A 12,799-nucleotide genomic window follows, 5' to 3' on the forward strand; every position below is an offset into this window, starting at 1 on the left:
CCCCCTGGCACAATGGAGGATCCCCCAGTTTCTGGCACTCCTCCCCCAAACAGGCAAGAAACAGGAAATAAACGTGACGTGCTCTGGTTTTTGGGCAAAACTCTATGGCAGAATTAGCTTCAAACCATAGAGTTTTGCCCAAAAACCAGAGCATCCCCCCCAACATCATCAATATGCCTACTTCACGTCTGGGTGATGTAGGCACATTGCGTTTATATCCAGCTCCTAGGTGACGTAGGCATGTCGCGTTGTTCCAGCTCCCAGTATGTTCCCCCTCATCCCCCGCCCACAAGTCCTACTGACCTGGCAACCCTAAATGGGGCGGATATGTTTTCAGTCATATTGGATGACAGGACTCAGACTAATGGATATAAACTACAGCAAGGGAGGTTTTGTCTAAATTTGAGGAGGAACTTCCTGACAGTGAGGTGTGTTCGACACTGGAACAGTCTCCCTCATGAGGTGGTATACTCTTCATTGTAAGAGGTTTTTTTGAGTATCAATCTGATGCCTACTTGTTGGGGATATTATAGTTCCTGCATTGGCAGGGGGTTGGATTTGATGACTCTGGTGGTCCTTTCCATCTCTGAGGTAAAATAAAATAAATTTTCCTTTACTCTCAGTAAGTTTCTTGGAAGAATGCAACTTTGCTGTATGGCATCTGTCATTTGTACAAATGCAGTCCAGTGTAGACTTACTCCAGTGTAGGGTCATGGATGTCAGTGGGTTCAAACTGGAATAACTCTATCATAGTACGGCACTGTAAACCTCTTAAATGTCGCGCAATACAGTAGAAGGTTAGATATTTGTTCTGAATCCCATAACGATTGTTTTGTATCCCAAGTCACCCACATTTCTTGGCGTTATCACCATAAGCCGCCTTGGAGCGAGAGGAAAGGCAGGATGTAGATGTTTTAATAAACAAATAATAAATGAATTTGTTCTGGTTCCAAAGGTAGCCCATGGAATGAGCAGCACCGATCCCAGTACTCAGCTGACATGGACACTTCTGATGAAGATATGAAGGGAGCCCCAAAAGTCCTAGCCCATCAGCTCCATCACACAAGACGCAGGAGCCGCGCGTCATCCCAGGAGAACATAAACCCCCCTGGAAATCAGGTACAGAAGGGACGAGATGCCTTCCTGACGATGTGTCTAACGTTCTGTTGCCTTTTGAATCCGAGGAGCCAAGCCTTAAGGGTTGACTTCACAGTCGCACACATTCCCTCTGCACTGGTTTTTCGCCCTCTGATTTATTTATCTGTGTATTCTGTGTGTGTATTGTGTATTTGTGTATTGTGTATTCTATATCTACCAGCAAAACCTGCATTTTTTGAGCTAACTGGCTGCCAACCCCTCCTTCCCTCCCTGCCTACTTTTGAGCTAACTGGCTGCCAGCCCCTCCTTCCCTCCCTGCCTCCCTCCCTCTGTGATTCTGCAAAAAGAAAGGGGAAGCGAGAGGGGAAATCCAGGCCCACACATGCAAGACTGACACATTTGGGAGCAGGGAGTCCCCTCGTCCTTTGTATTTACTGATTCCTTCCCATGCTCTCTCTGGTTTTTTAAAAGTTTGCCTGAGCGGGAGGACACGCCCTCTTTTGTCTTTGGAGAAGGAGGGAAAGAAAACAGAATGGGGAGGGAGCGTCAACCTAAAGAGAGAGAGGCGGAAACAGGGGAGGGGCAGTGGGCAGCACTTAAATACCCGCAGAAACGATTCTACTTTAGAACGGATTCGTGATTTGAAAGCGGATGAGAACAAAGAATCGCAGCAAAAGGAGTTTGGGTAGCTTCGGGGCAGCAGTGTGCTGGAAGCGGTCTGAATGCAGATTCCTGTAAAACAAATGCAAAAACAAGAGAAAGCCCTGAAATAAAGTGAAAGTGACAGTGGGAAGGAATGCAGAACGGAAGAGTAGGATGTGCTCGGAGACCGAGGCAAAGTACGGGTGCAGAAAGGGACCTAGAAATGAGGGTACTTGTGGTCCATGCTCTAGTATTATGTCTGGCAGTGGCACAAAGAAACTGAGAGTGAGAAAACGGACTTGTAAGAGGTCCAGTGTGTGCAAGACAGGCACCGGGAACAGCAATTTCTCAGTGTTCTGGTTGCAGAGGGAATACATGAGACAAAAGAGGCGAGTTTTCACCTCTTCCCTTTGAGTCTTTCACAGAGCTCTTATCTGAACGGGATCGAAAAGTATCTGCTTCTCAGCCACATAAGGAGCAAACAGTTAGGCACTTCGGGCCAAGAGCTGAATGATCGACATAAGTTTATGGGAAGATGCTCGGTGACATCAGCAGCTCTTCGTTCCCCTGGCTTACTGTAAATTTGTAGCCTCTGCGCATTTTGTGAATTTTAATTCCAAAGCACGGTAAAACTTAACTTTGTCTTGAGGAACAAGGGGAGCAACTCCGATTGCTGAGCTGGGTGCATGGCTTGAAATCGGATCCCAGAAGTTCCCATTGTTGTCCTCCTGATCAATGTTCCCTCTAAGCTGTGGAGTCTTGTGAGCCAAAATTCTACTTTGCGAGCGACTGGTGTAAAAGTTGTGAGCGAGCGATTTGACTACTGCATGCATTCGGTTGCTCTGGAGCCCTCCTTCCTGAGCTAAGACAAAAATGTGTGAGCCAGAAGCTAAAAAGCTGTGAGCTAGCTCACACTAACTCAGCTTAGAGGGAACAATGCTCCTGATGGAAAGCAGGTAAAGGAGAGCACGCTTTGCTCCTCAGAACTCTTTCCTACAGTTTTGTTTTGGCCACAGCTTAAAGGGGGGGGGACTTTCTCGGGGCGTGAGTATGGCTCACAAAACACCTAACAGTGAACACAAACACCTAATAGTGAAGAACAGACCCTCCCCCTTCTGTTCCTTGTCTCACGGGAAAACACACTGTAGGTAATTTATCTTTCCTGTTTAACCATCCAGCTTTTTTCTCTTCAGCAACAGAAGACAACCCCCCCCCCCCTTTCCCCCCTGCTGCATGGACTGTTACAGAAATTCCCACCTTTTTGAAAACCATCCCTTTCACTGCCCTTTACTGTTTTCTGTTGACTGTCTTGTGGCTCCGTCTGGAAACTGGACTCAGCTCCTGCTTTGGATAAGATAAAATCAGGGCCCGGAGGGAGGAATCTTAGCTCCAAAATCTCTTCTGCTTCATCCCCTCCTTCTCAAAGTATCCTAGGCACTTGGTCACAATGACATGTCACTGCTCAGTGATACAAAATGTTTGATGGATGCAAGAAGATTCCATTTTTTCCTCCTTTTTTTAGGGTAGGGAAAAGGAGATTCATTCTCTCTCCTCCTTCAAAGGTTACATGTCAGCCAGTCAGTCTTTATCACAGGCCACTAAAAAGCAGGAAAGGTACTATTACAGCCAGTTTGGTGTCGTGGTTAAATGCGCGGACTCTAATCCGGGAGAACCGGGTTTGATTCCCCACTCCTCCACTTGCACCTTGCTGGATGACCTTGGGCAAGCCATAGTTCTGATAAGAGCTGTTCTTGAAAAAAGAGCAGTTTCTGTCAAGAGCTCTCTCAGCCCCACATACCTCACAGGATGTCTGTTGTGGGGAGGGGGAGGGAAAGGAGTTTGTAAGCCGCTCTGAGACACCTTTGGGTAGTGAAGGGCGGGGTATAAATCCAATCTCCTCCTCCTCCTCCTCTTCTTCTTAATTACCTACACAAAATCTCAGCATACATAATTCATCCTAGTATATTTTACAATTTAGGGGTTAGATTCTGAGTAGATTATACACAGGATGATATCTCAGCCTCTATTTTCATTGCAGAAAGTAGAAACTTAGCTACAGGTACAGTAGTTCTTTGGTCACACACACCCCAAGAAGATTTTGAGAGTCGTCAGCTCAGAGGAAAGGGTTTTTGTCAACCAACCGAGGGGCCAATAAATCCAAAGGTTGCATGCTATCTAACAGTGCCAAAAAGGAAGAATATATATTCAACCAAAGTGATGTAACTAGTCACATGTGCAATTTGAAGTTCTTTATGCTCAGAATCTCCTGTTATAAGAATCAATAACTCTGATTATTTTTTTTAGATCCTCGTGTTGTACATTCCCTTCACAGTGTAATCCTGTGGAAAGAAGTAATCCCATTTGTCCAGAATATTTGGGATAACCTTCACCCATTTGGATACATTTTCACTGGATGTTGAGGCTGGCCTACTCCACTTGGTAGTGCCCTCCTAAGCAGAGTTATACCTGTCTAAGTCCATTTAAGTCAGTGGTCTGGTAAGTGCGCAAAGCTGGTGAAACGCTGCATGGGACAGTATTGCAAGCTTGTCCAGCTGGTAAGGGGGTGGGGAGATTTCCCATCACTGCTGCCTGGTCTGTGTGTCCCCGCCCCAGAGGTGGTTAGAACTATTGGCTTAGGGAGAGGGAGGCCCCACAAGAGGACTTTGGGATCCTGTCATGGCCCTAGAAAGAAGGGAAGTTTGCAAGTAGTCGGGGAGGCAGTTTCCACTCTGCTGCAAGGTTCCCTCAGCCAGTGCACATGGTAGACTTTGAGACTGCTGGAATTCTTACGTGGGAGCAAGAGGTGCAGGTTGACAAGAGGAAGAATCTCCCTAAATCAAGAGAGTCAGCCAGCCAGCAGGCTAAAGGAAGATCCTGTGTGGATCCTAACATTGGGGCAGCTGGACACGACGCAGAGCTGGGGAGGAAGAAGAAGAAGAGGAGAGATTGGGCTTATATCCTGCCCTTCACTACCCGAAGGAGTCTCAGAGCGGCTTCCAATCTCCTTTCTCTTCCCCCTCCCCACAACAGACACCCTGTGAGGTAGGCGGGGCTGAGAGAGCTCTTCTGAGAACTGCTCTTGACAGAACAGCTCTGAGAGAGCCATGACCGACCCAGGGTCACACCAGCAGCTGCATGTGGAAGAGTGGAGGAATCAAACCCAGTTCTCCCAGATTAGAGTCCGTGCTCCTAACCACTACACCAAACTGGCTCTCAGCTAGGCATAGAGCCACAGAGAGGGATGGTGGAGAGAACCAGGCAGGGTACAGGGGAGGGGAGGTGCTTAAATAGAGTAGGGGAGCCAACTCCCCCCCCCCGTCCCACCCAGATGGTAGCTAGGGGGCTGCTGTAATTGCAAATTGTAAATTGAGTTACAAACAGAATACCCACATGCTTCAGAAAGAAATTCACATTAAGACTAAATTACGCAAATGGGATGTTTTTGTCTATCACATTCTGAACAGTATTTGGCTGTAACCCCTCACATTCTTAATGAAGACTCCAGGTGGCCCCTGGAGATCTCCGGATGACCAAGATCCGTCCCGCTTGAGAAAAAAGTTTTGGCTGTTCCCCCTCCGGCAGCAGATCCCCACTTTGTCCCTACTGCATGCTATTCCGGGGGGGGGGGGGTCCATTCACCCCGGGTGGGCATGATGGGGGACCAGGAAAGCCCCCCTCTTCACATGGTACAGGCTATGCTCACACAGCTAGGATCCTCCTCAGTCGGATTTTAATATTTAAATATTGCTCTTAGAGCTGAAGAATTCTGAAATGGATAATGTTACAGTATTGAGTAAGGAAGGCCGAGCGCCGAAGAATAGATTCTTTTGAACTATGGTGCTGGAGAAGACTCTTGAGAGTCCCTTGGACTACAAGAAGATCAAATCAGTCAATCCTAAAAGAAATCGACCCTGACTGTTCCCTGGAAGGCCAGATAATGAAACTGAAGCTCAAATACTTTGGCCACCAAATGAGAAGGGAGCACTCACTGGAGAAGACCCTGATGCTGGAAAAGATTGAAGGTCAAAGAAGACAGGGATGGCAAAGGATGAGATGGTTAGACAGTGTCATAGATGCAATGAACATGAAGTTGAGCAAACTTCAGAGGACGACGGAAGACCGGAAGGCCTGGCGTGATCTGGTCCATGGGGTCGCAAAGAGTCAGACTCGACTGGGTGACTGAACAACAACAACAACAACAGTATTGAGTATTTTATAAAACGGGTTATACACTTATGGCACACATGTTCATACAAAGTCAAGGAAGGAAGTGCTTTGGTTCTGCATGCTGTGAGCCAGGTTCACCATGTCCTTGTTAAACTTCAAATTGGGGGTTATGAGGTAAGAACCGTTCCAACTTTAGCTGCAATGATACAGCTACAAACGCCTAATGCACTGGGCTGAGGTAAGAGGATAATCCAGTTATCCCGGTGACATAAACAGGCTCGGTCTTTGCAGTCGTGCTGGGGTTTAGGTGTGCGGAACCACTTCATTCCCACTCTGTGCATAGTCTGGCTGTGGGTTATTCTGAACTCCCAGCCTCTGTGTCATTCTCTTGACTTAATACTATACAACAAGCAGAACCACAGTTATAGAAACTAACAGCGAGAAAGACAACTGTGATAATAGACGCTAATCCATCTGAATAGTACGATCAATTACAATAATTATTTCTCCCCAAAATATTAATATGTTCTTTTTTGTAAAGTGTTTTAACACACATTAAACATCTCCATCATCATCTCCTCAGCATGAATACGTCATATAAAATACTTTCGGAAAAACCCAACTGGGAAAAATGGTAATATCTTGAAGAAAGAGCCCATATCGTTCCACATAATAATTTCTAGAATGAAGAGTCCGTGTAAATTCACATAATTTATGTACACTTGTTTACTTGAAAAAGCTTTACCGATACAAAGAAGTATTAGAACGTTTGTCTTTTGAAGGAGTTGGAGATGGGTGTCTTGACTATCAGTTTGGGAATCGATTGACGTCATAGGGGTTTCCCATCATTACTGGCGAAATCCATGCTTGTCCCTTCTTCTCTGGGCTTCTTGGGTGACACCTTCTCAGGTGACGGTTTACAAGGCGTTTCCCTCTCCCCATAATGAGAGCCAGAGGTTTTCATTTGGATTTCAAGTACTGGGAAATGCATCGAAATGTACGCCAGCCCATACGTCCAGATGCCTTCCCACTCGGCACATTTCATAACTTTATTGTCGACCCCTTCCCCTTTGGGATTTGGATGGAATGAGGCCAGGAGCTCTGCTCCCTCTTTCCGTTGCCTCATTCTTCTCTTAAACTGTTCCCGAGCATGATTGGAAAACCATTATCCGTTATAAGGTTCGGTTTTATACAACGTAGCGTGCGCTTTTCCTGTTTTGAAGGTGGTGCTGGTGAGAACTAGTTGCCCTTTCAACATTCTCTTCGACACAGAATATTATTCTGGCGTTCTCTGCCTGAAACCCCCAGAATAATGAGATTTACATTTTTAAAATCCCTAATTCCCTGATCTATCTGTGCCCTGACCTGGATAACCCAGGCTACCCCAATCGTGTCAGGTCTCAGAAGTGAAACAGGGTTGGCCCTGGTTAGTATTTGGATGCGAGACCACCAAGATATACTAGAGTTACTACACGGAGGCAGGCCATGGCAAACCACCTCTGAGCGTCTCTTGCCTTGAAAACTGTTGGGTTGCCCTAAATTGGACTCAACTTCACGGCACTTTTTTGCCACCACATCACATGTACATGGATCATCTGTTGCAGGAGTGCAGGCCTGCTTTTATTGTTGTTTCTTAAGAAAACCATGGGAGGATTGGAACTTGGTACCCGTGCACCATAAAACAGGCACGCAGACTTTTCACACATTTCCTTAGAGTGGGGTGACAGTCTTCATTTTGTAAAAATTAAGTTCCTAGCCTTCATATTATCAACCCGAAAATGTCTGCAGTTTCTGATAGGCCCTTACTGTGTGAAGGGTTCCATATTGCTTGCCTCTTTTATCACCATGACAAGCTGTAATGTATTCGTGTCCGACTGCATGCATGCGAGGCTAGCTCGCCACACGGTCATGCGAAGCCCCCCAGCTTTGCTCCCAGAGACAATGGGCCAAGTGGATCCTATCCAGTGCTAATCGGAGAGCTGGGGTCCTAGCCGGGACCTATGGAACTCTCGGCCACTGTAAATACCCTATCACGGTGGGGTGTGTGTGTGTGTGATGGGGGTGGGTATCTTACGAATAAAAGCCGGCCTGCGAGCTGGGTTTTTTTTGTCTGGTTCCGAACCTTTAATAAATGTATGAGCTGAAATCACTGCCTCTCGCTCAGTACATTTCACAAGCCCATGGTATGTGCCTTCCCCCATTTTGCAAGTGGAGAAAAAGTTAAAAAAATATTTTTTATTTTATTTTTCCGGATTTATAGCCTGCCCTCCCCAGAAGTGGGCTGAGGGTGGATCAGAGGGCCAATCAGCATCGCAATATAAATACAATTAATAATCAGATCAAACCGTTAAGAACAATAATTTAAAAACATATCGCCCTGTTTGTGTGTTCACACAATCTCCAGAGCTGGTGTCACTAGATTTCTGGGGCCTACTCTGGGCCACGTAGAGACGGTGAACTTCAGCAGGGGAGGCCGACTTTTTCACTGGACACTTTTTTTACTGGACCCTCAACCAAAGGCCTGGCAGGCCAGCTCCGTTTTACAGGCCCTGAGGAATGGCAGTAGGTCCAGCAGGCCCAGTAGGCAGTAGGTCCCACAGGGCCCTGATCTCATACGGGAGCGTGTTCCACCAGGCTGAGGCCTGGGCAGAAAAGGCCCCGGCCCTGTTCGAGGCTAAGCAGACACCCCTTGGGCCGGGGACAACCAGCAGACCTCGGTCGGCACTGGCAGAGTGCACGGTTCATGACTCCAGGCCCGACACCCAACTCAATCTACTTTCTCTCAGTCAGCACAGGGCAACTTAAAGCCACATGCAAAGAACCCAAACTGCTCATTACAAAAATAATAATAATAATAATTCCACTTATTCTAACCTAGGCTTGCCTGTTATCTTTTAAATTTGAACTGCTTTTCATTTTTACTGTGGTGGTTGGAACTGGGCATCTAGTGTGTGCCGATCTCTCATTGGAACAGCAAAGGTGGCGGGAACTGTTCTGTCTTTACTGCCTGCTCTTGTGCTGAGGCATTGTGTGTCGGTGGTGGCGGGCTCTGTACTACACTCTCTTCTCTCCTCTCCTCTCTTGCCCTAGATACTGGAACTCAGCAAGCGCATGTCAGCCATCGAACGCATGCTGAACAGCCTCGAGGGAAAGATCCTGGTTCCTCCAGAAGAGGTAAAACAAAGCATGGACCCTTTATTTTTTCAGAGGGAGGAAAACCTTGCGGTGTGCAAGAGCCTAATCCTTTCGCCGAAAGACGTGCCTCTAAACATCTTCGCCATCGGCAAACGGCGGCTACAGCCCGCTTTCGAAATGGGGGAGGCAATTTTAGTTACCCAAAGGAATGGATATTTCTGTCATCTGCGACGCTTTACTCACACACAGCTATTTTGACAGCTAGATACGAGTCCAATAGCACCTTAGAGAAGAACAGAATCTTTCCAGAGTCAGGGCCCCCTTCGTCAAGAGTGAAGGGAGCATTGACTCCCGAAATCTCGCACTCCCCATAATCTGGCCTCTAAGGTGTTTCTGGACTGGAATCCAGCTGTTCTACTGCAGAACAACATGACTACCCACTGGAACATCTGTTTGAGTCCTAGTTCCCTCCTTACATTGAAAAGAAGGAAACCAAAGCCCGTGGGCTCCAAGCTCTGCTTAACAGCCGCCTGCAGCACCCTCTCCATTGGTCATTATGGGACAATGAGAATGCATCTGGCGTTCGCTCCACATTTTCTCAACACTGAGGAAAAGGTGCAGCTCAAAACCACATTCGGATACTCCAGGGGCAACGCCGTACTGACTCGAAGTCACCCCTGAATGGCCATAAATCTAGGCGGAAGGTACCATAAACAGGGCTGGCTCGAGGTGTTTCTGTGCCCTAGGCGAGGCTGCCTTGTAGCGCCCCCCTTGTGGATGCCAATCTCCCGGTGGGGCCTGGAGACCACCCAAAGGCCGGACACGAGAGCAGAAACAGGCCCCTACCCCGCGACCCCCCCTGTCCTCTCCGGGGCTGCCGCGGTGGGGGTGCGGGGACCGGGCAGGGTGTGGGTGGTGGCTGGTGGATTCTTTGGTGGTGCCTCCCCCTCCTGACTTCCTCCTCCCACTGGAGACTAAGCGGGGGGAGAGAGAGGGAGACCCCCTCCTCCAGCCAGACTCCCAAGGCCAGGGGAGAAGCCGGGCTGTCATTTTGGAGCGGGGGAGGGAGGGTACCCCGCGCTCCACCCCCTTCGTGCATCAGGCTGAGCCTGACTGGAGAAATGTTCAGAGGTGACAGTGCCTGCAGCCTCCCTTCCAGTCCTCACAGGGCATTTCTCTCACCAGCCCATCCCTCCAAGAACCTCTCCCCTGCCCCCACCAACCTCTCTTCTCCTCGGCACCGCGGGGCTCAGTGGCTGCAGCGACACCTGAATTAGGTAGCCAACCCCCCCGCATGGTACACCGCCTGCAGCTGCCCTCCCCGTGCCGCCAGCGGCTGGGAGGCAAAGGGCAGAGCAGCTGGCTGGGAAAGCAGAAGCCTCCGGGTCAGTCATGCCACACGAGCTGCCCGGGCACCCTCCACGCCGCCTTCAGCAGAAGAAGGGGCTGGAATGGAGCAGTGGCGGGCAGGGGAATGGTCACTGGGTCGCCTGGGGTCTCCTTCACAGCCTCCGCCTTGGGGGGCTCCAGTGTCTGTGGGGGGGCGCTTCTTCACCAGGACAGGGCCGAGCCTCTTTCGCCAAAGTTGGGGATGGCGAGAGCCCCGAAAAGGCAGGCGGGCGGGGGGAGGGCCAGTCCTCGCCAGAGGCAACAGGGAGCTGCCTGAGCCCAGTGGAGGGAGAGACGACAGATGCGCCTCCTCATTGCTGCACCGGAGCGACGTGCCTCTCTGCCGTCCTGGGACTGCAGGCAGGCAGGCAGAGCATGGGACCACGCCGCTGCTCCTTCGCCCACCCCCTGCTGCTACCGCCTCTTTCTCCCCGAGCTTGCTGGACTCGGGGAGAAAGAGGTGGTGGTGGTGGTCGGGAAGATGCAGGGCTTTTGGCGGGAGCAGGGGGGCCTGGGCCAGTTTGGCGCCCTAAGGGCCGGCCCGTGCTCTAGGTGAATGCCTAGTTTGCCTAGCGGGTGAGCTGGCCATGTCTTGAGGGGAAGGGGGCAAGCTGTCCCGTGTGAACATTCTGCTTAGTTCTGTTGCCCACCCACCAGCACAGTAGTAATGGAGGGAGCACCCACACCTACACTCCTGCAAGGCCAATCAACAGATTACCCTTTGAGACAGAAGAAGAAAAGTTTATTTTTCCCCATAGTTTGGCACCCTAAGGGTCAGCCCGCAATCTAGGCGAATGCCTAGTTCGCCTAGCGGGTGAGCCGGCCCTGACTATAAAACCCGATTATCAAAGAAAGTGAAAGCTGCACGAAGTGTAGAGCAGGGGTGGCCAAACTTGCTTAACATAAGAGCCATATAGAATAAACGTCAGATGTCTGAGAGCCGCAAAACATGAACCAATATTACACAATTTGTTTGCTAATGATATTAAGCTTCCCCAGCCACCCTGCCGGGAGCCACACAATATGTGTGAAAGAGCCGCATGCGGCTCCCGAGCCACAGTTTGGCCACCTCTGGTGTAGAGGGTACCATAAAACCTGATGATCAAAGGAAGTGAAAGCAGCATGCAGCGCAGAGGGTACTTCTGCTCCAAGGTGGGTTTGGTAAAACAGCAGAGGGAAAAGCCAATGTGGAATCGCCCATACTATCGAACTGTGAGTGCTCGAGTTGCCTTCTTTTCCTCTTCCCTTGCCGTTCTCCTGTCCTTTTCAGGTGTGGTATCATCATGCAGGCAGTTCTTCGGTAAAACAGCAGAGGGAAAAGCCAATGTGGAATCGCCCACACTATCGAACTGTGAGTGCTCGAGTTGCCTTCTTTTCCTCTTCCCTTGCCGTTCTCCTGTCCTTTTCAGGTGTGGTATCATCATGCAGGCAGTTCTTCTAAGTGCCTTGAATACAGTGGCAGAAAGGCAAACTGTAAAAGGATCCCGCAAATACGTAAATGAATACACATCCCTTCCGTGGCTCCCTGACACGCTAGTTCTCTGGTCCACGTCTCTGATTAACCTTAGGTAAAGGTAAAGGTTCCCTTGCTCGAAAGCCAGTCGAATCCGACTCTAGGGTTGCGGTGCTCATCTCCGTTTCCAAGCCAAAGAGCCAGCGCTGTCCGAAGACATTTCTGTGGTCATGTGGCTGGCGTGACTAAACACCGAGGCGCACGGAACGCTGTTCCCTTCCCACCGAAGTGGTCCCTATTTATCTACTTGCAATTTCTTGCTTTCGAACTGCTAGGTTGGCAGGAGCTGGAACTAGAGACGGGAGCTCACTCCGTCATGCGGCACACTCGGGTCTCGAACTGCTAAACTACTGACCTTCCACAGCCTGCAGTTCAGCGTCTTAACCACTTGAGCCACCGCAGCTCCTGATTAACTTTATGACACGCTAAAAAAAAGCCCTGAAATAGAATAGCAGTTTAAAATACTGATTTCACAAACTGAAAAAAGCCCCTTAGGGGCTGATATTACCCCGGCAGGGTGAGCTGTGCCTTGCAAAGATTTGCCGTTGCCTGGTAAATACCAGCTCTGGCCATGTAAGGACACGTACGCTTTGGGTTGAAGCAACCACATTAATATTGATTCAGTTGATGTAATATCTTGTGGTGCCTTTACCCAGCCAGAAAGAATGTGCTTTATATACACAAGCAGAGATGTTTCCAGGTGAGTGTGTGGAAACCAGATGGGAACCAAAGAGATGTTCACCCTCCCTTCGGCACATAGAAGTGTTTCCCTCCCCCCTTAGAGTACCTCTACACAGGTTCCAATCAAGGTAATGATCTTAAATTATTTTAATCAGGGGTTGTTTCGTAGAAAAA

At 49.2% G+C, this 12,799-nt stretch overlaps 1 protein-coding gene across 1 annotated transcript in view; it reads left to right on the forward strand.

Moving 5' to 3' along the window:
• The window catches only part of LOC107114965 (melanophilin-like), a gene marked incomplete at both ends in the record, with an annotated part of 30,264 nt that extends 21,183 nt beyond the window's left edge, over window positions 1-9,081 (forward strand). Inside the window, 2 exons of the mRNA XM_015416572.1 lie at window positions 956-1,119; window positions 8,998-9,081. Of these exons, the coding sequence (XP_015272058.1) occupies window positions 956-1,119; window positions 8,998-9,081 (248 nt within the window). The remainder of the gene's footprint in view (window positions 1-955; window positions 1,120-8,997) is intronic.
• Between the last annotated feature and the right edge of the window lie 3,718 nt (window positions 9,082-12,799).

This window comes from Gekko japonicus, unplaced genomic scaffold (assembly GCF_001447785.1).
Source record: "Gekko japonicus isolate JY-2015 unplaced genomic scaffold, Gekko_japonicus_V1.1 scaffold3685, whole genome shotgun sequence".
NCBI lineage: Eukaryota > Metazoa > Chordata > Lepidosauria > Squamata > Gekkonidae > Gekko > Gekko japonicus.